At 48.5% G+C, this 26,836-nt stretch overlaps 9 protein-coding genes across 9 annotated transcripts; 7 read left to right on the top strand and 2 right to left on the bottom strand.

The window, feature by feature from the left end:
- Positions 1–591: 591 nt before the first annotated feature.
- LOC127779233 (uncharacterized) lies at positions 592–3,111 on the top strand. The gene is made up of 3 exons (XM_052305970.1): positions 592–1,625; positions 1,924–2,130; positions 2,767–3,111. Exons 1-3 carry the CDS (start codon positions 810–812, stop codon positions 2,992–2,994), a joined length of 1,251 nt encoding a protein of 416 aa, XP_052161930.1. The 5' UTR covers positions 592–809; the 3' UTR covers positions 2,995–3,111.
- Positions 3,112–4,474: 1,363 nt separating this feature from the next.
- Positions 4,475–6,818, bottom strand: LOC127780770 (eukaryotic translation initiation factor 5A-4-like). Its single transcript, XM_052307733.1, has 6 exons — positions 6,749–6,818; positions 6,466–6,622; positions 5,181–5,303; positions 5,029–5,085; positions 4,865–4,939; positions 4,475–4,773 (listed from the first exon to the last, which is right to left on the bottom strand). Exons 2-6 carry the CDS (start codon positions 6,589–6,591, stop codon positions 4,666–4,668), a joined length of 489 nt encoding a protein of 162 aa, XP_052163693.1. The 5' UTR covers positions 6,592–6,622; positions 6,749–6,818; the 3' UTR covers positions 4,475–4,665.
- Positions 6,819–10,861: 4,043 nt separating this feature from the next.
- Positions 10,862–11,903, top strand: LOC127780931 (blue copper protein-like). Its single transcript, XM_052307926.1, has 2 exons — positions 10,862–11,198; positions 11,287–11,903. The coding sequence occupies exons 1-2, from the start codon at positions 10,877–10,879 to the stop codon at positions 11,652–11,654; spliced, it is 690 nt and encodes a 229-aa protein (XP_052163886.1). The 5' UTR covers positions 10,862–10,876; the 3' UTR covers positions 11,655–11,903.
- Positions 11,904–12,736: 833 nt separating this feature from the next.
- On the top strand, positions 12,737–14,443 carry LOC127780930 (uncharacterized). The gene has a single exon (XM_052307924.1). It carries the CDS (start codon positions 12,737–12,739, stop codon positions 13,937–13,939), a length of 1,203 nt encoding a protein of 400 aa, XP_052163884.1. The 3' UTR covers positions 13,940–14,443.
- A 2,288-nt stretch (positions 14,444–16,731) lies between these two features.
- Positions 16,732–18,595, top strand: LOC127780428 (uncharacterized). Its single transcript, XM_052307334.1, has one exon. The coding sequence runs from the start codon at positions 16,802–16,804 to the stop codon at positions 18,296–18,298; it is 1,497 nt and encodes a 498-aa protein (XP_052163294.1). The 5' UTR covers positions 16,732–16,801; the 3' UTR covers positions 18,299–18,595.
- A 320-nt stretch (positions 18,596–18,915) lies between these two features.
- Positions 18,916–20,073, top strand: LOC127779231 (uncharacterized). The gene is made up of 2 exons (XM_052305969.1): positions 18,916–18,920; positions 19,021–20,073. Exons 1-2 carry the CDS (start codon positions 18,916–18,918, stop codon positions 19,844–19,846), a joined length of 831 nt encoding a protein of 276 aa, XP_052161929.1. The 3' UTR covers positions 19,847–20,073.
- Positions 20,074–21,018: 945 nt separating this feature from the next.
- On the top strand, positions 21,019–21,687 carry LOC127779230 (uncharacterized). The gene has a single exon (XM_052305968.1). The coding sequence runs from the start codon at positions 21,019–21,021 to the stop codon at positions 21,685–21,687; it is 669 nt and encodes a 222-aa protein (XP_052161928.1).
- A 1,299-nt stretch (positions 21,688–22,986) lies between these two features.
- LOC127779229 (3'-5' exonuclease-like) lies at positions 22,987–23,669 on the top strand. Its single transcript, XM_052305967.1, has one exon. It carries the CDS (start codon positions 22,987–22,989, stop codon positions 23,665–23,667), a length of 681 nt encoding a protein of 226 aa, XP_052161927.1. The 3' UTR covers positions 23,668–23,669.
- A 473-nt stretch (positions 23,670–24,142) lies between these two features.
- On the bottom strand, positions 24,143–26,203 carry LOC127780105 (flavin-containing monooxygenase FMO GS-OX-like 9). The gene is made up of 3 exons (XM_052307056.1): positions 25,519–26,203; positions 24,839–25,402; positions 24,143–24,735 (listed from the first exon to the last, which is right to left on the bottom strand). Exons 1-3 carry the CDS (start codon positions 26,197–26,199, stop codon positions 24,451–24,453), a joined length of 1,530 nt encoding a protein of 509 aa, XP_052163016.1. The 5' UTR covers positions 26,200–26,203; the 3' UTR covers positions 24,143–24,450.
- Between the last annotated feature and the right edge of the window lie 633 nt (positions 26,204–26,836).

Raw genomic sequence — 26,836 nt, 5'->3', positions numbered from 1 at the left:
TAAGCTAAAAAAAATCTTTTAATAACTAATAAATAAGTATTAATTTTTTATGTCATATCTAAAAGTATATTTATCGCAAATAATATGGTGCATAACTATCTCATAAACATAATAGTCTCATATAACAAATTTCTATGCTCCAACAATATACTCTATTAATTTATATGCTTCTTTATACCAAAGGGCAAAATGGACTTTTTCATAAGAATTTAACGGTCAACTAACGGTCAACTAGCGGAAAGGGCATAGAAGGGATCCAAACTAAAATTCAGGGGTATGTAAGGGATTGAGCAAAATTCAGGGGTACAGAAGGGATTAGGTGAACTTTCAAGGGTACACAGGGGATTTTCTCTAATATAAAATATATCACTTCACAAATATTTATCTACAGTTATATTTGTTATTTTTTTATAACTTATATAAGTTGAATTTTAACTTACACATGTTTATAGAGTGATATATTTCATATTAATCTATACTATTATTTTATTTTAATTTTTTTTCACTATTTAGATAATATACATAAAACGAGAAGATATGTGCTCGATGGAGGAATACACTTTCCCTGATTTGAATCCATTTGGTAAGAAACCAAAGATGTTCAAGGCGAGTCCTTCGCAAAAGTTGCCTGCATTTTAGCGCTTACGAATTTTTAGATATGGCAGTGAACCAAAATATCCCTAAAAAATCGTGCCTTTGATTTTTGAACCTGAATAAGAATCGCGCCTTTGATTCCATTTCGTCGGTCATCTTCTTCATTCGCTTTGATCGTGACCACTCGCCGGCCGTCGCCGCCGCCGCCGCCGCCAATGTCAATCTCGCCTCCTCCCCGTACTCGGCCGAACGGCGGAATGCGTCGGCGAGGCTCGGAGCAAGCGGCGGCTCCCGCCGCACCTCCCCCGCTCCGCCTCCTCGACCCGCCGGCTCCGCCGTCCGCCACCCACGACGCCGGCCTCCGCGCCCTCGGCCTCCTTGACTTCGTCCTCCTCGACCTCGCCGCCCCGCGCCCCGACCTCGTCGCCGAGCTCGTCGCCAACTACAACGCGCTGACCAGGCGGAGCGAGGTCCGCGGCGGCAGCGTCGTCGTCTCCCGCGTCGCCTTCGCCGAGGCGCTCGCCCTCCCGCGCACGCGCCCCGACATCCGCGCGGCCGCCGACCTCGACGCCGCCGCCGCCGCCTCCGCCGCGGCGGCGTTCATGGCGGCGTACGTCGAGCCGCAGGTGAAGCTGGACACGGCGGACCGGCTCGTCCGGGAGGTGGACCGCGCCGCGGAGAGGGTGAGGCGCGGCGAGGCGCACTGGGTCGACTGGGCCACCCTCCTCTGGGAGCTCGCGGAGAACGAGATGAGGGAGATGGCGAGATGGCGGCGTACGGACGCGTGCCGCAACGGCGCTTACTGGCAGAGGTTCATCTGGGCGCAGAACCCGGATCTCTTTGCGCCGCCGCCGCCGGCGGCGGTGAGCAAGAAGATGCAGGGGATCGCCGCGACGTCGAAGAAACTCAACCAAGACGACGACGACGACACCAAGAGCAAGATGACCGATGAAATGCCGGCAATGGAGTCGCTCAACCAGGCTCCGGCGATCAACGACGAGTTGCAGGCCATCCGCAAACAGCTCATACATGTAAGTTGCTTCGAAATTCCGGAACGAATTTCGGAAATTTCGGTTCTATCGACCCCATTATGATATTATTTCGGCCGATTTTAAATTTTGATTATACTTTTTATGAATTGGCAATATTTGTTCAAAAGTTCAAATAATTTCAGAAAGAAATTTCCTAAAGAAATTTTGCCATATCGGCTCCCCCGATACAAATGCCGAAAACGAAAGACTGAACCCTAAATTATATTTTCATTTATTTTTTGATCAACTAGTATCAATTCTCTTTGTATTTATTCGATCAAATTGATCTTGGGTGCAGGCTTTGGAGGAGCTGACAAGTGGCCGCGCAAGCATTGGCATCAGGAGGATGGGTGAGCTTGATCCAAAAGCATTTGCTAATGCTTGCACACAAACACTGACTAAAAAACAGCTTGATTCTGCTCTTCTCTATTCAAAGTGGGAAGCTGAAATCAGCGACCCATCCTGGCACCCTTTCAGGGTCATCAACATCAATGGAAAAAACAAGGTACTCCTATTTCAGTTTAGCTCTTTCTTTTACATGATCAATCAGTTTGATTCATGCCATATCTTGATGACAAATTGATGATGAAAATGTAGTACCAATAGTTGTGTATGTGATCTGCATCCTTCAATGTAGGAAATTCTCTCTGAGAATGGCAGCAAGCTCATAGTACCAACGATTGTGTATGTTTTTTTTTAAGAGAAATTTTATGGTCCTTATATATAAGTATCTCAAAATACTTAAATTTTATATTAATTTTTTAATTTTTTTTGTAACTCGAGGTACTTAGTACCTGGAGGCAGGGTTAAAATTTTTGGTTTAGCCGATTTGGGTCCGAAATTTTGAACAAAATTTAGTTGAATTTGAACAAATATTACTAAAATTCATGAAAAAAAATAAAAAAATTGAAAAATTTCGGCTGAAATAATATCGTATTGGAGGGGTCCGAAATGACCGAAACTTCCAACCTTACCTGGAGGTATCAAATTTTAGTCTATAAAGTGTGGTACCTCTAAGTATCTTTTTAAGGATGGTAAAATTACCTTCTTTTTTTTTTAACGAACCAGCACATACAGTACCAATTTCATTGTGTAGATTAGGATTAACGGTTGTGTATGTGATCTGCATCCTCCAATGTAGGAAATTCTCTGTGAGGATGATGGCAAGCTCAGGGAGTTGAAAGAAGAACACGGTGAAGAAGTTTACAGGTTGGTAGCAACGGCACTGCGTGAGATGGAGGAGTACAATCCCAGTGAACGATGTCCGGTGCCGGAGCTGTGGAACTACAAGGAGAAGCGCAAGGCGACATTGGAGGAAGCCATCCAGTTCGTCGTTAAGCAGTGGAGGACGCACAAGAGGAAGCGTTGAGCCCCCATGGACGTACGTACGTGTGTGCTGCAATTTGTTGCTCATAGTATCGTTTGATACTTAAGGAAAAACATTACTATGAGATATTTTCATGATTTGATATTTTCAAAATTCATAATTAATTATTATTATTATTAAGTTATACTCCCATCAGCATGGAGTACACGGGTTTGGAGTCTAATTAGTTATAGTTTTTTAGTTTTTTTTTTCATGGGGAGATCGATCACCATCTAACTGATGAGGACTCTGCCTATACTCCTCGAGTACTAGCTCCGTTCTAAGAAAGATTTAGAACTATAAATCTATTAGGTCACATATGTTTGATATACATGAAAGATAGACTCAATACAGGACCATGAAGAAAAAAATACATATCTAGCGAACTCACACAACCGTGAACAAATAGATTTAGTTAAGCATAAGCATGAAGAAAGTCAATTATCCTAATATATTAGCGTGCAATCCTTTTACGCGTTCGTGGAAAAAGAAAGTCAATTATCTTGAGCTTTGCTATCTAAGGAGTATCAATCACTTGATGTGCGAGCAATGGAGTCGCGCAACCAAGCTCTGCTCAATTGCTCATCAATGAACGAACAAGCTAGCAATGACAAGTTGCAGGCCGTCCGGAAACAACTCATACGTGTAACTCAACTCATCGAATTTCCTTTCTTGATTTCTTTGTCTGATGATCAACATCAATATCTATTGTAAGTGCAGGCTTTTGGAGGAGTTAGTTAACAAGTGGTCGAGCCAGCATTGGCATCAAGAGGATGGGAGAGCTTGATCCCAAAGCATTCGCCAACGCCTGCAACCAAACACTATCTGAAGAAGATGATGTTGTTTCTGCACTTCTCTGATCAAACTGGAAAAGCTGAAATCTGCAACTCAGGATGGCACCCGTTCAGGGTCGTCACCTTTGATGGAGAAGACAGGGTACAGGAGTTTACTAATGTTGCTTTCTTTTTCCACCTAATCATACATCGGATTAAACCTTGACAAATGCGTGAAATTATGTGCAGGAAATTCTCTCTTAAGAAGTCATATCCAACGCACACGCTTTCAGGCAGGCGTAATTAACTTTGTTTTAGAATCAAAATCAGTGGCTCTTAACAGTGATGAACGCAGCTGGAGTAACTTTAGCATCATTTTCAGGATGGTATATTGTTTTCCGCTGTACTCTTGTTATGTTCTTATTTCACATAGTTGTTGCCCTTCTTTTTATCTCTATGTACTCTTCTTAATACACACTTCCTGATAGGTAGATCAAAGCTAGAATCCTCTATGAGAAGAAAACCAGCAAAATGATAGCAAGAATGTTTTCATTAGGAGCTTGGACTGCCCCCCATGGACCTGTCACCTGCTGCGGTTTAACCTTCAGTGTAACAGAAAATTTGATGAATTGAGCTTCGACGGCTATAGCAGAATGGATTTCCCACCTTTTCTATACGAATTACAGCTGCCACTCGATTCAAAGGATACTGGAAACTGATAATGAAAAGCACTAACAAGTATCTCATGACCATCCAGTGTAACATAAAATCGATAAAGGTTTTGATCGTCATTTCATCCACAGGTAGCATAAAAAAACTTCTATTTATGTGTCTCAGCTCTCAACACTAGATAGCAAAGTATCGTAGGCAGGTAACCACGGAGGCAATCGAGCAAAACCGCTTAATTTTTGGCCCCAATCTCCTTGACGGCACAGATCTGTTCTTCACCCATGGCGGACATCACGGTCAAGATCATATCCTTGCCTTCTTCACCAAACCCGTTCTTGATCTGCGATTCAGAAAGTAAAGCGACTAAGATATAATGGAAGTTGGAGAGATAACACACATCGATAATAAAGAGTTTTAGCTAAATCATTGACCTGGTTAGTCAGAGTATCATCAGTGGGAAGCCTCAAGTCATCCTTAGTGTTGCCACTCTCAGTCAAAAGGCTCACCTGTAAAATGCATTTATTACCATATTAGAAACTGGACAGGTTTTTCATAAAAACAAATAAAGCAAGGGAATGGTTGAAAGCAAGCATACAAATCCATCTTCAGAAATATCAATCAGCTGGTAATCGGTGCGATCAACATGTGGAACCTGCACGATAAATGGATAACAAAATAGTTAAAGCAAGCAGTTGTGAGATTAGGGGATAATCTGGGAAAGTAGAGCATGATCTGCATGTATCTTACGTCACAGTTATGGGATGAGGGGACAATATCTTCAAGCTTCTTTCCATTGAAAATGTCAATGCCAACAAAGTGGCACTTGGCGTGACCATGCTTCCCAGTCTTGGAAGTAGAGACCTCAACCACCTATATATAATATATGATTAAACCAAACTTATCACCATAATACATGTTATACACTAAGTAGAGACCTCAACCACCTATATATAATATAGATTAAACCAAACTTATCACCATAATACACCACCTATATATAATATAGATTAAACCAAACTTATCACCATAATACATGTTATACTACGAATGGCTCTCTTACGGAAGAAAAGAGCAGGGAATGATGGGTCAAAAAGTGACAATTTATTTGTCCATAAGATGTACAAATAAGGGAAAATATCATTCTTGCCATCATCTGTCCAATTCGAAATTAAATAAACCTTAACTCAGTAGGCAACACGTAATCAAGTCAGAATATTACAAGCAAAACCATACAGCGTATTCAAATTCTGGTACATAACAAGAATAAATCAGTACATCGAGAAAACTGCATAAAACGTCTAAAAGACAGAGTAAAGGCAGAGGTTATAAAGTGAAAGAGATCACTGGGTTGGTATATAACCTGGCTACTACATGGGCATAGCTCAAACTTAGCAACACTAATGTATCAGTGAATCATTAACTTATAACAAGAACCATAGATATGATAATTTTTACGATTAAAAAGCCTAAGGAAAAATAGAATTCTTTCCAAACATACAGAGTTATATCTGCATTGCATTTTCAATAAAAAAAATATGCAGGACTATGCCTCAGAAAGATTTATTGAAAACAATTCTTAAGTTAATTGTGTGGCATATCTCGAGACAGGAGACCATTCAGATGGTTTTTCATCAGCTAAAGAACGGCATACATCACCAACCAACGACACAACTTTAATGGGCATAGGAGAAACATGTGAGCAAATGGGGTCCAATAAAAAAAAATGAAAAGATTATAGTACATCTATTGTTCTATCCACATCTACAACAGAGAGTCCATTTGCTATGAGTAGTGGATCTAATACCTTTAACACATCCAAATCTACAATTATTAATTGCTAACGGCAGACATAAACCATGACAAATTCCATCAACCCAACACAACCATACAATACAGTTAGATGCAAGTCGCCATACACTCAACACAACCATACCATACAATAAAGTAAATGTAAGTCGCCATACACTACAGTACAGTTAGATGCAAGTCCTGAAAAGTCTTATCCCAATAACAAGATTCAGAGGTGTATAACCTTGCAGGGGCGGTTCTTAATGACAATATATCCGTTCTTTCGGATGGTGCCGGCCTGCTGCGGGTAGGTCTTGGAGGCGCCGGCGTCGGCCTTGGACTCAAAGTGGTGCTCCTCCGAATCCGACATCTCCGGCAATCAACCAAGAACAGAAAGAAACCTGCCACCCCCAACAACAGCAGCAGCACAGAGAGAGATAGATTAGAACATCAAACCCTATCAACTCGATTGGATTTACCGAAAGATCTGATGAACTGAATCGAGGAAAAAGGGAGGCAAGGCTCACCGGAGGAGTGGGAGACGAGGAGGAGATGGGATGGGATGGATCAGCGACAGCCTAGGGTTCTTGGTCGCCCTCACCCAGTTTTTATCGCTGGGCGGTGTAAATGGGCCAGGCCATATGTTGCACTATTCCGCCAAGAGTGTCAAGGCCCAAAACGGCCCATATCAGGCCCATCAAATTTTTGTACAATTTTCAGACATTCCAGTATTTTTTTTTTAGATCACGGATCCAAACCACAATAGTACATAAGACTCCACTCATTAATGGGATACCAAATAACAGTTTAACAAAATGGTCAAAGAAAAACAACAATCTAAGTCTCAATTCTTCTTCTAAAATTCCAACCAAAGGTATATAAAAGAATTCCATCACTCTCTTCTCCATGCATTTGGCTTGGGTATCAATACGTTGCTGGGTATCAAAATATTTAATTCATCCTATGAGCCAATTTAAATCTGTCCATAATCAATCCAATAATCCAGTTAGAATATGCCTAGTAACTAATATTGGATAGGTTAACATTACTGTGATATCACTTAACGCAAATCTTGAGGCACCTGTTACTTTTTTGCTTTTTGCTTATTTTTTTATTTTTCTTTTTTTTTTGTTAATTAAAAGTCAAGGAAACACCACATGTGGAAGCAGAATTTTCCAATGGAGAATAAGAGACTTTAAGCTAAGAATATATAAATAAAAAAAGCATCTTATAATTTTCTAGCCGTACACTCGAAGAATCATGGCTTCGCCCTGGCTCCATCTTCACTGTTACTTCAACCATGAGCCTGAAACTTCTACTACTGCATTTTCAAAGAGCTGTAAAGCAAAAGGACGATCGATAAACATTGCATAAGGCTCACGTCGCTCCAACCCAGGGGCGACGCGAGCGCCCCCACACGCGCCGGCCGCCGCCGCGCCTTCCCCCTCCCCTTCGCCTCGCCGCCGCCCGAGTGGCCCGCCGGAAAGCCGGCCGGGCGCAAGGACGGCGGCGGCGGGGCTTCCCTCGAAGTGGCGCCGCGGCTGGGGGGCATCCCAGCGCCCGTGGCGGCGGAGGCGGCCAGATCCGGGGCTGGGGTGGCGGCGGCGGCGGCGGCAGCGGGGCAAAGAAGGTGGCGGCGGCGACGAGACGGACGAGGCGCCGCTGGCGGCGGCCGACGGGGCGGAGGAGGTGCTGGCGACAGCGGCGACAGGACAGGGGTGGAGCTGGCAGCAGGGACAGGGCGGGTTCGGCGGCGCGCGGCGTCACCGGATCTGGCAACCTCCTCGCCGGATCCGGCGCCCCCCAGTCCGGATCTGTCCTCTCCGGCGTGGGAGGCCGGATCCCCTCCGTCGAGGCGGCGGCTGGCTAGCACGTCGTCGACAGTGTGCAGCCGGGTGTGGAGGCGGGGAAGAAAGAGACCGGCGGCTGTGTGGGCGCAACGTTGGCGGCGAGACCCGCGTGAGAGACGCGGCCTGAGGCCGGCACGGCGCGAAGACGGCGGTATTGGTCCCTGCGCGGTGACGGCGCAGTGCTCGGCGGCGACGACGGCGGTGCCTCCCCAGATCTGCGCCTCTCGGCCGGATCTAGAGGGTGGCCGGCTGTGGTGGTCGGCGACGGCGGTCGACTTGCGACGGCAGTTGGCAACGGCGGCGACGGGTGGTCGTTGCCGCCGACGACGCCGGCGGAGGACTTAGCGGCGGCGTGGCGGAGGGCGACAGCGAAGCGGCCGCTAGCAGTGGCGGCGGCTCGCGAAGACGGTGGCTGGTGGTCGCGACAGCGGTCACCGGAGGCATGGCGGCCTTGGACGGCTAGCCGAGGGCGTGGGAGACGGCCGCATTTGGCCGGCGCGGTATCGTCTAGTGGAAAGGTCGGAGACCGGCTTGGCGCAGAGAGGCGCAGCCGATGGCAGTGGAGGCCGGCTCGGCGCGAGAGGCGCGGGCGGCGGAGTTGGAGGCCGGCTTGGCGCGAGAGGCGCGGCCGATGGAGGGAGGCCGGATTGGCGCGAGAGGCGCGTCCGGTGGAGGAGGCCGACTTGGCGCGAGAGGCGCGGCCGGCGGTGAAGGAGGCGACCTAGGTGTGAGGAGGAGCTGCCGGTGGGTGTGGCGCGGTCTTCGGCGCACGAAGACTGGCCGGCGGGGGACGCCGGTGCAGGGGTCCCACATGGGCAGAGCTTGTGTGGTGGTGGAGCATCGGTGTGTCAGCCGTGGATCTCACCCCTCAAGGGTGATTGCCGGGCATAAGCCCAGTCTTGGCTCCTTTGAGTCCCGACGGACGGCGGTGGCGGTTTTTCCGTCGCTTCTCTTCTTGAAGACGTCGTTTTGGCATCCCCTAGGGGGCAATCCCGGTGGTGTCCCTTTGTTGGTCTAGTGGCGGCCGGTCACGCTTAGCGGCGGCCGGTCCGGTGCTAGCCTTCTCCTGGGCTTGTGTGTTGGCGATGTCGGTGTGTGGGTGGTGGTTTTTTTTCCTTTTTCCTGGTTACGACCCTCCAGGGTTGTAATCTTGTAATTTTTTCCTGCTATATCAATAGAACTTCGCACCGTCTCGTGCGAGTCGTTAAAAAAAAAAAAGCAAAAGGACAAGACTGAACAATATGCAGAGGATCCAAACACAGACTTTACAGTTCAGAACAAGTCTGTAGTCTCTCTTTGGCAGGATGAGTGAGCATTGAGCAAGCTACTGATCCAACACTTACCTTGTATTAAGGAGAAATAAAAGGTGTAAAACTGCATGTGACAAAGCAAGCCCAAGTGGTAGCTGCAGTCTGCAGATAGTAGATCACACACAAACACAGGTCAGCAGGTAACAGAAGCAAACCACATGATATAATGAGAGCAGAAAAATGGTGCTCATTAATAAGAAAGTTAGCTGAAGCAGTTGGAGAGAAGAAGAAAGTTAATTACACTCATGGAGTACACAGCTACTGGTGCCATGAAGAAGATACTGATCAACTTGAGTGGCATTGTCGGAAATAAAGGGGCAAATGGAGAGGCATCTCCTCACATGGCCCTCCCTACCTGTCTTCTTTCATTGACCTTGGATCTCCACCTCACTTCCAGGTTAAAGATATGTTTTTTTTTACAATTGTATATCTATCTTGATTTGATTGTGTGAGAGTTTAATTGCTTCATACAGTTTTTAGTTAAACTTTGTTCTCCAAATGGGGCTACTAGTACAACAGTTAGAGTAAAATCTGGAATGCGAGGAAGTTCTTAGTTTTTTACTCATGTTTTGTACTGGAAAATACGAAACGCTAGCACAAGGTCTAGAATTCATTTTTGTCAATAGAAAATGGTTGAACATATTGTTTATATGCAGCTAGCTAGCTGTTTGAGCTTTTCACCATTTCTGTTTATTGTATGATTAGAGCTACCTAAACTAGTATAGCATTTGTTCTAAAAAAAACTAGTATAGTATTTATTAGGCCAACTTTGCAGAAAGCTTTCCACTGAATTGGATTTTCATATGATCATCGTGTTGTCACAATCAACTAACAGTTGTCGTTTTGCCTATATTATCAATCTTGAATGCATAAGTTGACAATATATATTTTCGCAACCACCACGGCTGGCATTTTGCCTTTTCTTATAGGGAGAACTATGAATCCTTTTGGTAGACTAAGAATGTTTGTGAGGAATAAGAAAGGGCTTTTGCTTCTAAATCACTTCAAATAATACAGCTGGGCAGCTACTACTTTCCCTGGCTAGCTCCATTGATATCCTAATTATTCAGTATCCATATATGATCATCATAGAATGATGATTTGAGTATAGTTCAATTGCACACTAGCACTGCTTGTACTACTGTAAAGGTGCATAGTTCAATTGCGCAAGTTTAGTCAGCAATGAGTAACTAATACAGTTACAAATGAGTAGCAGCATCATGAAACTGAAGATAATTTATAGCCCCCTAATAAAGCCAGTGCATTTGTCTCACTGTACATCATCACCAAACTTCAGTTAATTACCCCCTAATAGAAAAAAAGGCAGTGAATTTATCACATTATATTCTTGAGACAGAGTATGGCTGTTTGCATATGTGTACAAAATGTACAACAACAACAAAGCTGTAAATCTACCAGCTGCAGCTGGGCATCCAACCTTTGACAGTGAAGTTTACTGTCTTTTACTGAAGCTGAGGATGAGATATCAAGAGATATGGAGGTATATATACATACAGCTGCTATCATTGCAGACAAACACAGAGCAGAGACAACCAGAGTGACAGAGCAGAGTGAGGTGAGGCAAGGTCCCCTTCGTCTTCAAGGCAAGCTCAGCTCAGAGCTCAGATCGATCGATCTGCCACTGGAGATGGTGTGCCACCGGATGCTGCCGTTGCTGGTGGTGGCGGTGGCGCTGCTGCCGGCGGCGGCGGTGGCGACCAACTACACGGTGGGCGACGAGAAGGGGTGGAACCCCGACGTGGACTACACCGCCTGGGTCAAGAAGCACCGCCCCTTCTACAAGGGCGACTGGCTCCGTAAGCACCTCCATCGATTCATCTCTCTCTTCTTGATCTGTCTCGATCGATCGCCATTGATGACGCAACGCAATGGTGTGGGAAGCAGTGTTCGAGTACCAGAACGGGAGGTCGGACGTGGTGCAGGTGGACGAGGTCGGGTACGACAACTGCGACAAGGCGAACGCCATTAGCAGCTACAGCAAGGGGCACAGCTACGCGTTCCAGCTCAAGGAGGCCAAGGACTACTACTTCATCTGCAGCTATGGCTACTGCTACAAAGGCATGAAGCTCGCCGTCACCGCCAAGAAGGGCTCCGCATCTTCTTCCTCCTCCGGCTCCGGCGACTCCTCCTCCTCCTCCAAGTCCGACACCGCCTCTTCCAAGTCCAAGTCTTCCGCCGCCGCCTCCTCTCTCGCCAACCCCTCCTACGCCGCCCTCCTCGCCGTCGCCATCATCTTCCTCAGGATGCTCTGATTCTGATCTGATCTGATCTACCTCTGCTCGCCTCCTTTCTTGCTCGGTTTGTAATTTGTAAGTTCATTTGTTCTTGATTTCTCTAGCATTTTCCGGCCGGTTGGATTTTCTTTCTCCTAGAGATCGATCGAAAATTATTTTGAGATGTTTGTGTTGCAAAGATCTACCATTAGGTAGCAAGTGTGAATTAAGAAGAGTACATTTTTTACCCCCCCCCCCCCCCTCTATATCGGAGCAGTAATTTCTTAAGCTCACACGAGTTCAGCAAGAGTAATTTTCCCCTTTTTTATTTTTATTATTTTGAGGTGCATGTGATTGTTGGTGCCAGCAAAAAAAAGAAAAAGAAAAGAAAAGGAGAGAGTGGGTGAGTGAGTGAGTGATGCAGCATGTGATGTGGCCATGTGCAGGCTACAGTTAAAGAAGAGGTTGTACACTTTGCTTCTCCACCACTCCATGTCTTCACTCTCTTCACAGCTGCTCATTTTGCTTGGCATCTTCTGTCACCTTGTGTAAACTTACCTACCTACTACTCCTATTGATTAGTCCTAGTTTAATTACTCTAATTAATGGTGGTTAGCTTGTGTTATACACTAATTTTGGTTTACTTAACCAAGCTTAAGCTTAAGAGGATGTAGTCGGTGAGTGACAGGGATCAAACAACTGCTGCTCTACCAGTACCAGCAATTGAATTAATGGTAAACTAGCCGTAATTTTTGTTACTGGTTACCAACCGACAGTTGTAGGATCCCTGCGTCGGTTAGCTTGTGAATGTATTGGGCCGGAATGAGAAATGGGTCCTATTTCCTCAGTTGTGAAGCCCTTTTAGGCCTCGTTTTGTTGGGCCTCTAATTCGGCCCTTTATAGATGTGGCCCAGCCTAGTCACGTGGATATTCTAGGATGAAAAAGTACACCGAAGGTCCCTCAACTTGTCATCGAGTTACAAAACCATCCCACAACCACAAAACCAGATACAGAAGTCCCTTAACTAATAAAACCGTTCGCTTGAGTTTCTTTGGTGGTTTTGACCCCGGTTTTATCTAATATGGCGGCTGAGTCAGCGTGGGATTCACGTGGGCCTCACATGTCATACTATCTACGTCATCTCCTATTTCTTCCCTTTTCTTCTCTTTTCTCTTCTTCAGCGGGTAGGCGACGCCGGCGGGGCCGAGACGGGCGGTGGCACGAAGCTGAGCAGGGGGCGGGCGCCGCCGGAGTTGGGCGGCGACGGGGCGCCAACAGCAGCCGCCTCCACCGTGCTCGCCTGCCAACAGCCGCCGCCATCCTCCTCCTCTCCCGCCTCGCCCGTCGACGCCCGCGCCACGTGCAGCTCCACCGGGATGCCGCCGTGCTTCCGCACCGCCGGCCATCGCAGCATCGTCCTCCTCTACCTTTCCTACCATCTGTACCGAAAACAACTATTCTTCACAGATCATCTAAGACTATAGATCAAACACAAAACAAACCAAGTAAACCAAGTACAAGACAGAACACCAAGAAGAACAGGTCGCGCGAGATCTTACAATTTCCTCGAAAAGAAAGTTGGCGATTCCTCGCTCCTCCTCGTCGCAGATCGATCTCAAACCTTCAGGGAGAAGAAAAAGATCGTCTCCCACCTCGCCCCGTCGACGCCCGCGCCTCCCCATTGACGATGGGGGCGAGGTCGACGGCGATAGGGGGCGACGGAGGCGTCGCTCTCCCCGTCGCGCCGCTCTCCTCGAAGGCGGCCGCGGCGCCGCCGGAGTACGAGATGCCATCGATGAAGGAGTGGCTCGTCTCCCGCGTGCTCGCGCTCGACTTCCTCCGACCCCGCCGGCGAGCTCGAGGCCGTCGAGCTCCCCTCCTCCCTCGAGGTGCTCCAGGAGCAGCTCGAATTCGTCCTCCGCCTCCGCCTCCGCCTCTCCACCGACGACCTGTCCTCCTACCCGCTCCTCCTCGCCTGCTCCCTCCGCAAGAACGCCTCCGTCGCCGTCGACCTCGCCCCCATCGATTGATGTCCATGGCGGCGCTTCACCACCACCACAGCCACCAGATCAAGGCGCCGACGCCGACTTGGCTCATCGTGAAGGCTATCCCGCCGCCGAGGGACGGGGCCAAGAAGCTAGCCGCGGCGGCGTACTCGCCGCTCCTGCTATCGCCGTCCGTGTGGCAGCGAGCGCAGCAGGCGAGCGTCTGGCAGGCGAGCGCGGTGGCAGCAGGCGAGCGTGTGGCAGGCGAGCGCGGCGGCGGCGGCTGCTGTTGGTGCCCCGTCGCAGCCCAACTCCGGTGGCGCCCGCCCCCTGCTTAGCTTCGCACTGCCACCCGTCTCGGCCCCGTCGGCGTCGCCTACCTGCTGAAGAAGGGAAAAGAGAAGAATGACGTGGATAGTATGACATGTGGGGCTCACGTGGATCCCGCTGCTGACTCAGCTGCCATGTCGGACAAAACCGGGGTCAAAACCACCGAAGGACATCAAGCGAACGGTTTTGTTAATTGAGGGATGTCCGGTATCTGGTTTTGCGGTTGAAGGACAATTTTGTAACTCGATGACAAGTTGAGAGACCTTCGGTGTACTTTTTCCTTCTAGGATCGAGGCCTCCACAAACAAAGGCCTTATAAAAGGAAGAGGATTTTAATCCCTCGAGAAGATATCCCCTCGTTGTTTGCATATCACTTAAATGGTTATAAAAAAAATTAAAAAAAAATTTAAGATGTATTAATATGTGATATATCACTCCATAAACATGCAAGTAAAAATTTTACTTCTACATCTTGCAACGAAAAAAAACAAATTTGACTCTGAATATACGTTAACTAGCTGCGGTTCAATTTGTTTTTTTGTTACGAGATGTAAAGTTGAATTTGAACTTGCATGTTTGTAAAGTGTTATATCAAATGTTAATACACCTTTTCAATTTTTTTTAAATTTTTTCATAATCATTTAAGTGACGTACAAAGAATGAGGGGATATCCCCTCAAGGGATTAAAACAGTTTCCCCTTATAAAAAGCCCGACTCCTTTTCGTCATCTACAGAAGATGACACTCAGGGCGCAGCTAACCAGCTAGCTCCATTCAATTTCGGTGAAAAAAGCAATGTTTTTTAAAAAATAGGGTGAAACTCTTATAACTATCAATAATTTCAAAACGGACAATGCTATATTTATGGCGACACAAAATTAGCTTGATCAGAGTCGGTTAATCTGACCCTTGATATCATGTAGATTCGTGTTGCACTGTTAATGCTTGACTTAACGAACGTTTGATTTGCTAAGTCTCTAGTTATTTGATCTCTCTGTACTACGAACATGTTGCTCCTGTTATACATTAGTTTCCCATTGAATTTGCACTAGCATCTCTTCTATTTATATCTACTTACATATGTAATTTGAGACTTACATGGTAAATACACTAAAATTACATATGTAATTTTTTGACTTACATATGTAATTTTAAAACTTACATTGTAAATACACTAAATCTACATATGTAATTTATGGACTTACAATGTAAATGCATACCGACTATTTTTTTGGTGAAAAATATGGCGCCATAAATATAGCTACTCCCTTTCAAAAATGTTTAGTTTAAAGTAACTAGAACAATTTATATAGATTTGTCTTACAAAGTACTATAGCAAAAATAAAAATATATTTAAAAACATAGTCATAAATAGATTTTGGACACCATATCATTATTATCTAAAATGTCAAGATGTATAAAAAAGGGAATACACTTGTATTGTCGTGCATACGTGTACCGGTGTACGTGCTCTAGTTTTCAAAAGAAAAGAACAAAAAAAAAAAGACTAGCAGATTAATTACAGTTGTAAGCCGCAATGTGCTTTGGTAAAATGTTGTCGTAGCATTCGTACGATGAGCCTTGCGCCTTCCCCGGTATTTTGATAGACATGAACATCAGAACGTGATTTATTATTTTCATGAACACTGAAAAATTGAGTTAATACTAAGAAAATTCCGTAATCTAATTGACAAATGATAATTGAATTTCTTTCTGGTCAAACTGATAACTGGGAATTTATACCTGACTTACGGGATAAGAGCCATGTATGAACAAGGCCATTATACGGAGTATGAGAAAAGGACTCAATGAGTCCTCAATTGCAAACATGTCTCGGAAATTCTCAACCTTTGTGGATAACCTATTTTAATGACTAGCTCCATTCTAGGGTGTACCTTTCACAACCTCGACTATCATCTTGATCCGACTCGAAATGTGCATCTCGATTATTGAGAGTTAATGAATTTCATTTAAAACTTGTCAAAATTCATTCGAAATTAACCAAAAATAGTTGATCGATATTATGAACCATGCTTCCTAGGATTAGCGTAAATATCTTTAAATCTGGATAACCAAACAATCTCTATTTAGTAGCGTAAATATCTTTTAAATCATTTTTAGCGTCTATTTGGTAAATTTTGACCTAATATAAGCAGCGGCGAAGCCAGCGTGGGGGCGGGAGGGGGGGGAGGAAAGAGGGAGAGGATGAAGAAAATAGGGGGAGAGAGAGGGGGCTGGAGGAGGAAGAAGAAGGCTGAGCCCCTCCTCTCCTCTAAATCTAGCTCCGTCACTGAATATAAGAGAATATGATAATCTATTTGATAATTAAGTTATTTATACGATACCGATATGATTAAGACTTTACGTCTCATATGACACTAGCTTATATTCCAGCAAGGCGTGAAACCACAAAATTCTCAATTATACCAATAGGAAGATCGTAAAATTCTCAATGCTTCATGGATAGTATGTATTAATGACTTCCACGTTAATTCTGGATAACCAAACAATCTCTAATTAAGAGTAGCGTAAATATCTTTTAAATCACTTTATGTATCTATTTGGTATATTTCCAAATCCAAAGATAATTTAACTAGATCTAAAATTACTTTCATAAGTTTTGGATGAACCATGCTGTCTTTATTTAGAGAAAAAAAAATAGTAAAACTTCATTAAATCTAAATCCATAATGAATCTTGGATCTAAAAGCGTGCCAAAAATGAACCAAAAAATCTCATATCCAAGTATGTGATGATGAAGCGAGTTAGCGAAACCGCCTAACCACGAGGTTTTCGCAACTTAACCACGCAGACGCGGAGAAGACGACACCCAAAACCCTCGCCCATCTCCCCTCCTCCCGCCGCCGCCGCCATGGACGCCGCCGCCACCCGCGTCTCCACCCGCCTCCGCCGCTCCACCCAGACCCACGCCGCCTACACCGTCCACGTCGCCGACCGCCGCGTCATCGCCCTCGTCACCGCCCACCCGGCCTACTCCCGCCGCTGGGTCCACACCACGCGCTGGCTCCACCACCGCCTCCTCCGCTCCGGCCGCCTCCTCGTCGGCCTCGGCGTCCAGTGGACCCCCCTCCGCCGCCCGCTCCACCGCGGCTCCCCTCCCCCGCCACCGGCCACCCTCCAGCTCTGCGTCGGCCACCGCTGCCTCGTCTTCCACCTCGCCCACGCCGACGCCATCCCCGCCGCCCTCCGCCGCTTCCTCGCCGACCCCCGCGTCACCTTCGTCGGCTCCGGCGCCTCCAACGACCGCCGCATGCTCTCCGCCTACTACGACCTCCACGTCGCGTCCGCCCGCGAGCTGCGCGCCGTGGCTGCCATGGGCAACGCCTCCATGGAGGCCATGGCCGATCGCTTCCTCGGCTACCCCGGCATCGCCAAGCCCACGAACGTCGCCATGAGCGCCTGGCACGCGCCCTACCTTTCCATCGAACAGGTTGAGTACGCCTGCGTCGACGCCTACCTCGCCTTCCGCCTCGCCGTCCATCTCTGCCCCGCGCCCGCGCGCCAGCCCGTCCTCCGCGCCCCGCCGCCGCCGCCGCCCGCTCCGCGCGCGCCCGTCTACCACCACCCGCTGCCTCTCGGTCCGCGCGTCGCCGTGCTCGCCGCCCCCGCGCCACGGCCCGCTCGCCACGCTCCCGTGCGCGCCCGTGCGGCGCCACCGGTGTACCGTGCGGTTGCGCGCGCCGAGCCCGCTGCTGCTCAGACGCACTGGGCGCTGGTAGCAACCGCCGTGGACGACGACGCGTCAGAGTCAGAGTACAGCAGCAAGATCACGGACAACGTGCGCCCACGCGTCGCCGCGTCGGACTCGGACATTGAGGAGGAAGACGACGATGGCCTCTCCATGATCCACTCATCAAGCTATGCTTCAGATGACCATGTCTTCTCTTCAGATGACTTCGAGCTCGTCGGCCATGGACTGCTCTCGTCGGACGATGAGGATGGCTATGAAGACTTCGTCCTGGGGATGGGAGCTCTCAACATCGACATCGATGACGACGACGACGAAGGCTACAATGGCAACACTGGCAGCATCGGAATTCTGACTGTTCAGAGCTACAACGAGCACAGCAGCATTGGAATTCTGACTGTTGAGAACTACGACATGGCTGGCACTGAAGAAATGTTTGTCAGAAATGGAGTGGCCACGCTTGAGGAGCTGGAGGAAGATGACATTGTCACCGGAGCCAGCACGGTCACTGTCGATGAGGGTGGTGGTGGGTATGAAGCATTTGAGGGGAACAGTCAGGCGTTCGACGATGTCGAGGAGGGCGGGTATGTAGAAGATGATTGGTACGATGAGGATGAGGAGGAGCTTTTAGATTATGATACAAGTGGAGGGTTCTACTAGTTATTTTCTACCCACATTTCATTGCTGATACTGATGATAAGCAAGGGATTTTAGTTAGGAAGGATTTATATCTGCTCCTTATGTTTTGTGATGGGGGTGATTTTGGCTTTGGCCAATTTGGTTATCTTCTTAGGTGAATTTTGTTCATGTCATCTTTAATCTTTCTTGTAGTATATGCTACTACTGGATTTCAGATCCTTCTTCTTATATGATGCCTAAAAACATACAATGCTGCTGCAGGGATTGCTTGGTGGTAATATGAAGTTGTGATGATGAGTTTTATATGCCAGTCCCAGATTTTCATACTCTTGTTGGATGAACATATGTTGATTCTGCTAATATCTATATAAATTGCTTGCTTGATAGTACTAATTTGGAATTGGCCAACTGCTATGAACCTGTGATGATGAGCACAATTTGTTTCACTTGTTTCTATTCAGTGATCACAGACGCAACTGGTGTTCTGGCAACCCTGTTTTCTTTGGCAGCCACTCCAGTTTGATTGATATCCGTGTGGTAGTTTTTTTTTCTTTTAATAGATAATCCTTGTGGTAGTTTTGCATGCAGCAACCGGCGAACAAATTTACCGCCGCATAATTCTGGGCGTAGTGGGGTTAATGGGGTAGTTATCGCCAGTTATTTACACGTAATTATGGAGTTTATAATGGTGGTGTGAATTGTGAGTTTGTGACACACTCTGTCTCTAACCATTTCTTCTTCAGTGTGTTTGGTTCTCGTTCTTGTTCAGTTGCCTGCCTGCGAAACCAAGCGACGTCTCTTGGCGTCCTCTTCGCCGCGCGCGCCATGGCCGGCAAGAGGCCGGGAGACGCGCCGGCCGGCGACACGGCCGCCAAGAGGGCGAGAACCGCCGCGCGCCGGCAGAAGACCACCGTGTCGGCGCGCCTCCGACGCTCGGAGACGAAGCACGACACCTACGTCGTGCGCGTCGGCGCCAGCCGCGTCGTCGCCACCGTGACCGCGCTCCCCGCCGTGGCGCGCCGGTGGGTGTTCTCCACGCGGTGGCGCCACGGCCGCCGCCTCCGCTCCGGCGCGGGGCTCACCGTCGCAATGGGGGTGCAGTGGACGCCGCCGTCCCGCGCGCTCGCCGGCGGCGCCGAGCCGCGGCCGGGCACGCTGCAGCTCTGCGTGGGCAGCCGGTGCCTCGTCTTCCAGGTCGCTCAGGGCAACGCCGTCCCCGCCGCGCTCCGGCGGTTCCTCGCCGACGGCGGCGTGGCGGCGTTCGTGGGCTACGGCATCCGCTCCGACTGCCGGAAACTGGCCGCTCACCATGGCCTTCATGTGGCGTGCACGCGCGAGCTCCGCGCCGTGACCGGCATGGGCAGCGCGTCCATGGCGCGCATGGCGGAGGAGCTCCTCGGGCTCGCCGGAATCAAGAAGCCGGCGGCGGTGGGCAGGAGCAGGTGGGACGCGCCGAAGCTGTCCAAGAAGCAGGTGAAGTACGCGTGTGTCGACGCCTTCCTCTCCCACCGCCTTGGCGTCCATGTCGGCGCCGCGCCGCCGTCGACCTCTTCTTCCGACTCGGCGTGAAGCAGAACAAGGCCAAGTGATATGATATCCAAGTAAACCTATGCCGATTTAGTTGATAATAATAATTGCTACTCTAGTGGTAAAATAAGTGTAAGTGTAAGTGAAGAATAATTTGATGTAATTGTTGGTGACTTGGTATTGTAAATTTGTAATGTTTAGATGTGTCATGTATCACCAATTGCTACATTATCTAAAAAAAATTCAGCAATTGTTAAGTTGATAAATGTGGAGTGTGATTTAAGTATAATGTGATAGATCAAAGACCATTATTTGTATATAACTACGTTTGATATAAAAATCAAAGTAACTAGAGTACCAGCTTCTAAATTTATGATGTCACCATAATCTGGAATCGTGTTTTGATACTTACAAGGTTTTTTTTTTTTTTCCTTTTGCACGGGGAATATTGATTCTCCCTTCTTCCATTTTTGTATGACGCTGATATACAACTCAAAAAAATATTTTAATATTTGACGTTGGTATATACCCTGAAAATCATTTTCCAAAAGTCATTTCAAATGTTCTTTCATTTTGTCAAACATGTCACTGTCAGAAACTTCCTAAACAAAAGGATGCAGGGAGTACTTAAAAACTGGAACATATGCAAACAATGTTTTACGCATTCATATACGTGCCTTAACACATACTACCATGATGAGTTGTTATTCTCTTTGCAAAATTCAAGCCTATTTATACTTAGTTTACAACTCTATAAAAGATGCAAAGCTCCCCTTCTATGAGGAAAGTTGAAAATTTTTCTGGGATTTTGGATCGTATCCGTTTTGTGATAAGTAAAAGTTATCACAAAGTAAAACAGTGTGGTAGTACATGCATAAACTGAAATAGGGATGTCTCTTATCTTCTCGAGAAACGGGGCTAAACCTAATACTACACGTACAGTACACACTAACACGGCTTAACACATATACTCTGCAAATTCAAGGCCGCGTGCTGTGAAAGGTTTTCATATTCCCCTTTCTTAGAAAACTTGAAAAAATTTCACGGAATTTTGGGTTGTATTAGGTTTGTGTTTTGAAAATTGGAAGTGGCAAGTCAATCAATCAATAGTTATAAAAAGGTAAAGATTTTCTGCTTCCATTGCTAAAAAAAACGACGTCGTCTCCCAAGAAACCCCAAGAAGGAGCCAAGAAGCACACCGGCGCCGCCGCGCCATGGTCGCCGCCAAGACCACCACCGTGTCCACGCGCCTCCGCCGCTGCATGCGCGCGCACGACGAGTACGTGGTGCGCGTCGGCAGCCACCGCCGCCGCCGCCGCCGCCTTCTCGCCACTGTGACCGCGCACCCGGGCGTGGCGCGCCGCTGGGTGCACACCACGCTGTGGCGCCACGCCCGCCGCCTCCGCTCCGGCGACGGGATCACCGTCGGCATGGGCGTGCAGTGGACCCCGCCGTTCCGCGCGCCGGCGGCGGCGGCGCGGCGGCCGTGCACGCTGCAGCTGTGCGTCGGGCACCGGTGCCTGGTGTTCCAGCTCGCGCGCGCCGGCGCCGTCCCCGCCGTGCTCCGGCGGTTCATGGCCGACGCGCGCGCCGCCTTCGTCGCCCACAACGTCCGCCACGACTGCCGCAAGCTGGAGGAGCACCACGGGCTGGAGGTGGCGCGCGGGGTGGAGCTGCGGCGGCTGGTGGCCGGCATGGGCAACGCGTCGATGGAGCGCATGGCGGAGGAGCACCTCGGGTTGGTCGGGGTGTGGAAGCCGCGGAGGGTCGGGACGAGCAGGTGGCACGCGCGGAGGTTGACGAAGGGGCAGGTGGAGTACGCCTGCGTCGACGCATGCCTCTCCTTCCACCTCGGCGTCCACCTCGACGCCGGCGACATCTGAAGCCCACGCCGGCGAAGACGGTGAGACGTACGTACGGGCAGTTTACTTTTACTACAAGAGAAATTTACTCGATCGCTTTCGGTAAAAACTATGTACGGAGTACTATAATACAAGCGTCTTTTGGTGGATAGATGTAAGAAAAGATGTTTTTATTTAGATGCAGTGGTGCAGATGAATTTTTGTACACCCAACCTGTGATAATTTGTGTTTGAGAATTTGTGTCTGCGCTTGTGTTGTGCAGTGTGCTTGTATATTGTATTATCTATTAATCGTGCTAATTCATTGCACTTCGTATTGGTGGATAAACGTAAGTGAAAATAATGTGATGTAATTGTGAATGACTTGGTATTATGAAATTGTAATTTTTTCTGGGACTAGCTATAGATTTGTCATCAAATTTTAACAAATAATTTGACATATGTAAATGTATTACAATTGTGATGCAATTATATTTGTAACTTGCATGTAAATATAGTGCAACTTGTATATAACTTTTAAAATTCCTAGGTGACATTATTTTCGTGAAACAGAGGTAATAGGACCGAATCCCCTCACATGTGTGTGTTGTGATTTTTTTTCTATCTCCCTTGCAAAAATTTTAAAGCAAATCGAATGGTTTAAAATTATGTGAAAGTTACATATAAATTACATTGTATTATTTGCAAATTATAATGTAATCACACTGTGTTCAAATTTTTAGAAGAAAATTTATCGATAAATATATAGCAATTTTTTTTGCCATGTCGGCAAAAGGAAACGCCAGCCGGTTTTATTAAGGGAAGAAAGCAGCATTTCAAACGGTACAACAGTATTGATGTTGAGGCAACAATCTCTACATATCCCCTACATATATAGCCATCCTAATGATAGTCCGTGAACACCATAATGTACCATATTTTTACTAATTTTTAATAAGTTCATAGAAATGTGTCATGTATAAAGTACTAATGTCAGTATGTAACTGACTTTTGTAAGGCAATCGTATGTACAAGTATGTCTTATATATGGAAAATAGAAAATAGAGTGCCAAGTGTTAGCTTTGTTACACATTCGTACATTGCACCAACACATAATCATAGTCAGTTAGTCACAATTAATTTAATTTTATCGCAATTAAATAGCGTTGTAATCGTGCCTTAACACGCACCGAGAAAATGTATAATTGTCTTTGCAAATTTCAAGTTATATAGACGTTTCACAGAAACCGTAAATTTCCCGGAATTTTGGATCCAATCCGGTGTGTGATTTCAACTTTGAAAGCTGCCGTCTCCCTGCTCGACACGCCGGCGACGCGTCATCATGGTCACCGCCGTGTCCACTCGCCTCCGCCGCTCCACGCGCACGCACGACGAGTACGTGGTGCGCGTCGGCCGCCGCAAGGTCGTCGCCACGGTGACCGCACACGCGGGCGCGGCGCGCCGGTGGGTGCACGCCACGCGGTGGCGCCTCGGCCCCCGCCTCCGCGCCAACGGCGTGGCCACCGTCGGCATGGGGGTGCAGTGGACGCCGCCGTTCCGCCGCGCCACGGTCCGGCCGGGCACGCTGCAGCTGTGCGCGGGGCACCGGTGCCTGGTGCTCCAGCTCGCGCGCGCCGACGCCGACGCCGACGCCGCCGTCCCCGCCGCGCTCCGGCGGTTCCTGGCCGACGAGCGCGTCGTGTTCGTCGGCTACGGCGTGCGGTCCGACTGCCGCAAGCTGGAGGAACACCACGGGCTGGAGGTGGCGCGCACGGTGGAGCTGCGGTCGCTGGCCGGCATGGGGAACACATCGATGCAGCGCATGGCGGAGGAGCACCTCGGGTGGGACGGGGTGACGACGAAGCCGAGGGAGGTCGGGACGAGCAGGTGGGACGCGCGCAGGCTGAGCAAGGAGCAGGTGCAGTACGCCTGCGTCGACGCCTACCTCTCCTTCCGCCTCGCCGTCCATGTCGTCGCCGCGCCGGAGCCGGACGCGACGTCGTCTACCTCTTCTTCCGAGTAATCTGATGCATTGGAGAAGAAAATTGTTGAGTTCCAATTATTTTCTTTGTGTACGTGTGTCTGGGTGATATTAGCCAACTTTGTGTTCGGTGAGGGAAATCAGAACCCGATGTCTTACATCTGCACAAGCTAAGTCTTGTACTGCAGTGCACACACTGTCTAATGAAGTACTATAATTCTAGTATATTAGAGATTTTCATTGGGTCAGAAAAGCTTTGTGAGTTGTGACATAGGCTGGAGGCTCAGTTTTTTCACTGAGCTTTCTGCACAAAGTTAATCTAATGTTTTCACCAGATTAGAAGTCATGCAGAAGTCAGCAAAATGCTGAAACTCTGAACACAAACTTGCCATGCATCTAAGTTCATAAAATGCTTTTTCAACTTCCCGTGTGCTTAGCTGTTTATCCTCAGAGAGCATTATGTTCACATAATAAGAGTCTTACCCAAAAAAAAAAAAAAGAAGCAATGCTGCCTTATTCATCAGCAGTGATGACTGATGGGATGCCAAAAGTACTTGTTTATCCTTTGCCAATGTTCTTCCTGAAAACTTAATGGCCTGAAATTTTGTAACATCTGGGTGACTCAAATTCAGCCATGGCCTGAACATGAATCTGAACCTGAACATGTTCAGTTTAGACTTACAAATAAAAACGAGATTTAGAGAGAGACGTTCCTCCAAACATTTTTTTTAAGAAGAAATTGTAAACGTGTTGGTGATTGAACACGTAACCTCGAGGTTAAAACCACACGCCCCTTATCACTGCACTGCTGTTTGTACTTGACAGCTACAGAGCATCAGTAGCCATGGCCATGGCCGTTTGTGCAAGACGAGGAGGAGGAAGATGGCCATCAGCAGCAGAAACAGCAACAGAGGCTTGATGTCGAGCAGTTGATGAGCAGTGCCAACTCTTGAGGCAGACCCGGGCATGGTCACTGTCGTCGTCGACACGGTCGCGGAATGTCTCCATGTCGTCGTCGTCCCTCCTCCTGATGGCGGACACGATCATCTCCCTCTTCCAATCCTCGTAGCGCGGGAACCCGCAATACTTCTCCCCGAACTCGATGTACTTCTGCTCATCCATGGCGCGCCAAATCAATCATTCAACAAATTAAACAAGATTAATCATCGATCAAGAACAATTCGAGATCCGTTTTATATTAGCTTCTCTGTACCTGAGGCTCGATGCCGCCGAGCTCGTGCGTGTACTTGACCGGCAGGCCGGCGGCCGCCCTGGCGCGGTAGTGCTCGTCGACGGCGCGCAGCATCTCCTCCACCGGCGGCAGCGTCCTCCTCCCGGACAGCACCTGCGCCACCCACTTCCCCTGCGCCTCGAAGAACCATGGCGCCGGCACCTTCCTCGGGACGCCGACGAACGACAGCGACGGCGCCAGCGCCGGCGGGAACACGTGCTCGAACAGCGGCCCGACGCGGTTGTCGTCGACGGTGACCACCCCGTCCGTGTCCAGGAACGGGAACGAGTAGACGTACCCGGTGCAGTACATGACGGTGTCGGCGACGACGCGCGAGCCGTCGACGAACACCACCGTCCCGTCCTCGCACAGGTGTTCGACCCGTGGCCTCAGGTGGAGGTTGGCGTACTTGGCGAGCAGCTTGGACAAAGCCGGCGTCGTGGCCTCCTCCGTCGACTTGGCCGTGAGGTGCACCTCCTTGGCGACGCTGATGAGGTCCAGCGCGATGTCCTTGCCGCTGTCGCCGCAGCCCACCATGACAACCACCTTCACGCAGATGCAGACATGGAGCACACAAGACAATACAAGGTTACCATTACTGACATGGTTGGTGGCGGCAGAGCGAGCATCCAAGGTGATTAGAAATGTGTGGCCGTGAGCACCTCGTCGCGGAACGGCTCCGGCAGCCGGTACGAGTGGCTGTGCAGCTGCCGCCGCCTCCACGCCTCCATTCCTTTGATGGTTGGCAGGCTGGGCTGCGAGTAGTGCCCGGTGGCGACCACGACGGCGTCGAACACCTCTTCTTCAACACCCGTGTCGTCGCGCTCGCCGACGCGTACGGACGTGACCACCCATTTCCGCTCGCCGCCGGCGACGGCGGGGGCGACACATTGAGGAGGCGCCATGGCGACGCGGAGGACCCTGGTGTTGAGGCGGACGGCGTCCATGAGGCCGAACGCGTCGCAGAAGTCCTTGAGGTAGAGGAGCACCTCGCGGTGGCCGGGGAAGCGGCGCGGGTCGCGGCCGCCGCCGCCGCCGCCGCCGTCGACAGGGAGGAAGGGGAAGTCGGTGAAGCCCATGGTCTCGCGGGGGCTGATGAGGCGGAGCGACGCGTACATGCTGCTGTGCACGCGCACCGGCGCCATGGACGCGCCGAGCGGGTCGTCGGTGCGCGGGTCGTACAGCCACTGCCCGCCCACGTCGCCGGCCTGCTCAAGCACCGTCACGGCGTGGCCCTCCCGGCGCAGCTCCCGCGTCGCCGCAAGGCCGGCCATGCCCGCCCCGACGACGCACACCTTCTTCCACTTCGCCGGCGGCTTGCCGTCGTCGTGGTCGGACACCATCTTCTCCTTGTCGACGAGAGCAAGCGAGACGCAGTAACGAGCTTGGAGTTGGAGTAGCTAGCTTATATATAAGAGATTTGCTTCGGTACAACAAAAAGTATCTCGAGGTACCGATACCCCACGCTAAATATTCAGATAAATGCGGTAGAAAAAAAAAAGTTAAGCAAGCTTCCACATCAGCTTCTAAACTGTACATCACTTGCAATAAACATAGAGACTTCTAGAACCAATCAAATAAAAATCATAATTTAAAATAAGTCCAGTTAAAGTATCTAGATCCAAATTTATATATCTAGATTATAGCCCTTTGCAGCAACATCACTCCTAGATGCATTCAAATATCCGATAGAAGAAAACTTAAAGTTATTAAAAAAGGAAAATAAAAAAAAAGAGCTACATGCTCCTCGGCTACCGTATCACCGTGTAGCACCAAGCCAATCGACCATTTCAATTCCTCCGTTTATCTGTTTCCTGTTATCATCATATCTTGCGAATCAATTGTACTTTCTCCAAAAATATAAAATAGTCCTGCTCTTTTTCTTAGAGAGATCAAGTATGGAGTGAAAAAACTACAATACCCCTTATTAAATAAAATATGGTTGGAAAATGACAGAATGGTTAGAAGTAAGACATGAAG

Source organism: Oryza glaberrima, chromosome 7 (genome assembly GCF_000147395.1).
Source record: "Oryza glaberrima chromosome 7, OglaRS2, whole genome shotgun sequence".
Classification (NCBI taxonomy): Eukaryota; Viridiplantae; Streptophyta; class Magnoliopsida; order Poales; family Poaceae; genus Oryza; species Oryza glaberrima.
This window is presented reverse-complemented; position numbering and strand designations above follow the sequence as displayed.

Excerpts from the sequence above, each read along its gene's own strand:
- LOC127780930 (XM_052307924.1), top strand. The coding sequence starts at position 12,737 with ATGTCATACTATCTACGTCATCTCCTATTTCTTCCCTTTTCTTCTCTT.
- LOC127779229 (XM_052305967.1), top strand. The coding sequence starts at position 22,987 with ATGGTCACCGCCGTGTCCACTCGCCTCCGCCGCTCCACGCGCACGCAC.
- LOC127779233 (XM_052305970.1), top strand. The coding sequence starts at position 810 with ATGTCAATCTCGCCTCCTCCCCGTACTCGGCCGAACGGCGGAATGCGT. Across the intron at positions 1,626-1,923 it reads TCCGCAAACAGCTCATACAT|GCTTTGGAGGAGCTGACAAG; the intron begins GTAAGTTGCTTC and ends TCTTGGGTGCAG. Across the intron at positions 2,131-2,766 it reads ACATCAATGGAAAAAACAAG|GAAATTCTCTGTGAGGATGA; the intron begins GTACTCCTATTT and ends CCTCCAATGTAG.
- LOC127780105 (XM_052307056.1), bottom strand. The coding sequence starts at position 26,199 with ATGGTGTCCGACCACGACGACGGCAAGCCGCCGGCGAAGTGGAAGAAG. Across the intron at positions 25,403-25,518 it reads CGGAGCCGTTCCGCGACGAG|GTGGTTGTCATGGTGGGCTG; the intron begins GTGCTCACGGCC and ends ATCTGCGTGAAG. Across the intron at positions 24,736-24,838 it reads TCGGCGGCATCGAGCCTCAG|AAGTACATCGAGTTCGGGGA; the intron begins GTACAGAGAAGC and ends ATGGATGAGCAG.
- LOC127779230 (XM_052305968.1), top strand. The coding sequence starts at position 21,019 with ATGGTCGCCGCCAAGACCACCACCGTGTCCACGCGCCTCCGCCGCTGC.
- LOC127780931 (XM_052307926.1), top strand. The coding sequence starts at position 10,877 with ATGGAGGTATATATACATACAGCTGCTATCATTGCAGACAAACACAGA. Across the intron at positions 11,199-11,286 it reads CTACAAGGGCGACTGGCTCC|TGTTCGAGTACCAGAACGGG; the intron begins GTAAGCACCTCC and ends TGTGGGAAGCAG.
- LOC127780428 (XM_052307334.1), top strand. The coding sequence starts at position 16,802 with ATGGACGCCGCCGCCACCCGCGTCTCCACCCGCCTCCGCCGCTCCACC.
- LOC127780770 (XM_052307733.1), bottom strand. The coding sequence starts at position 6,591 with ATGTCGGATTCGGAGGAGCACCACTTTGAGTCCAAGGCCGACGCCGGC. Across the intron at positions 5,304-6,465 it reads TTAAGAACCGCCCCTGCAAG|GTGGTTGAGGTCTCTACTTC; the intron begins GTTATACACCTC and ends TATTATATATAG. Across the intron at positions 4,940-5,028 it reads ATATTTCTGAAGATGGATTT|GTGAGCCTTTTGACTGAGAG; the intron begins GTATGCTTGCTT and ends TGCATTTTACAG.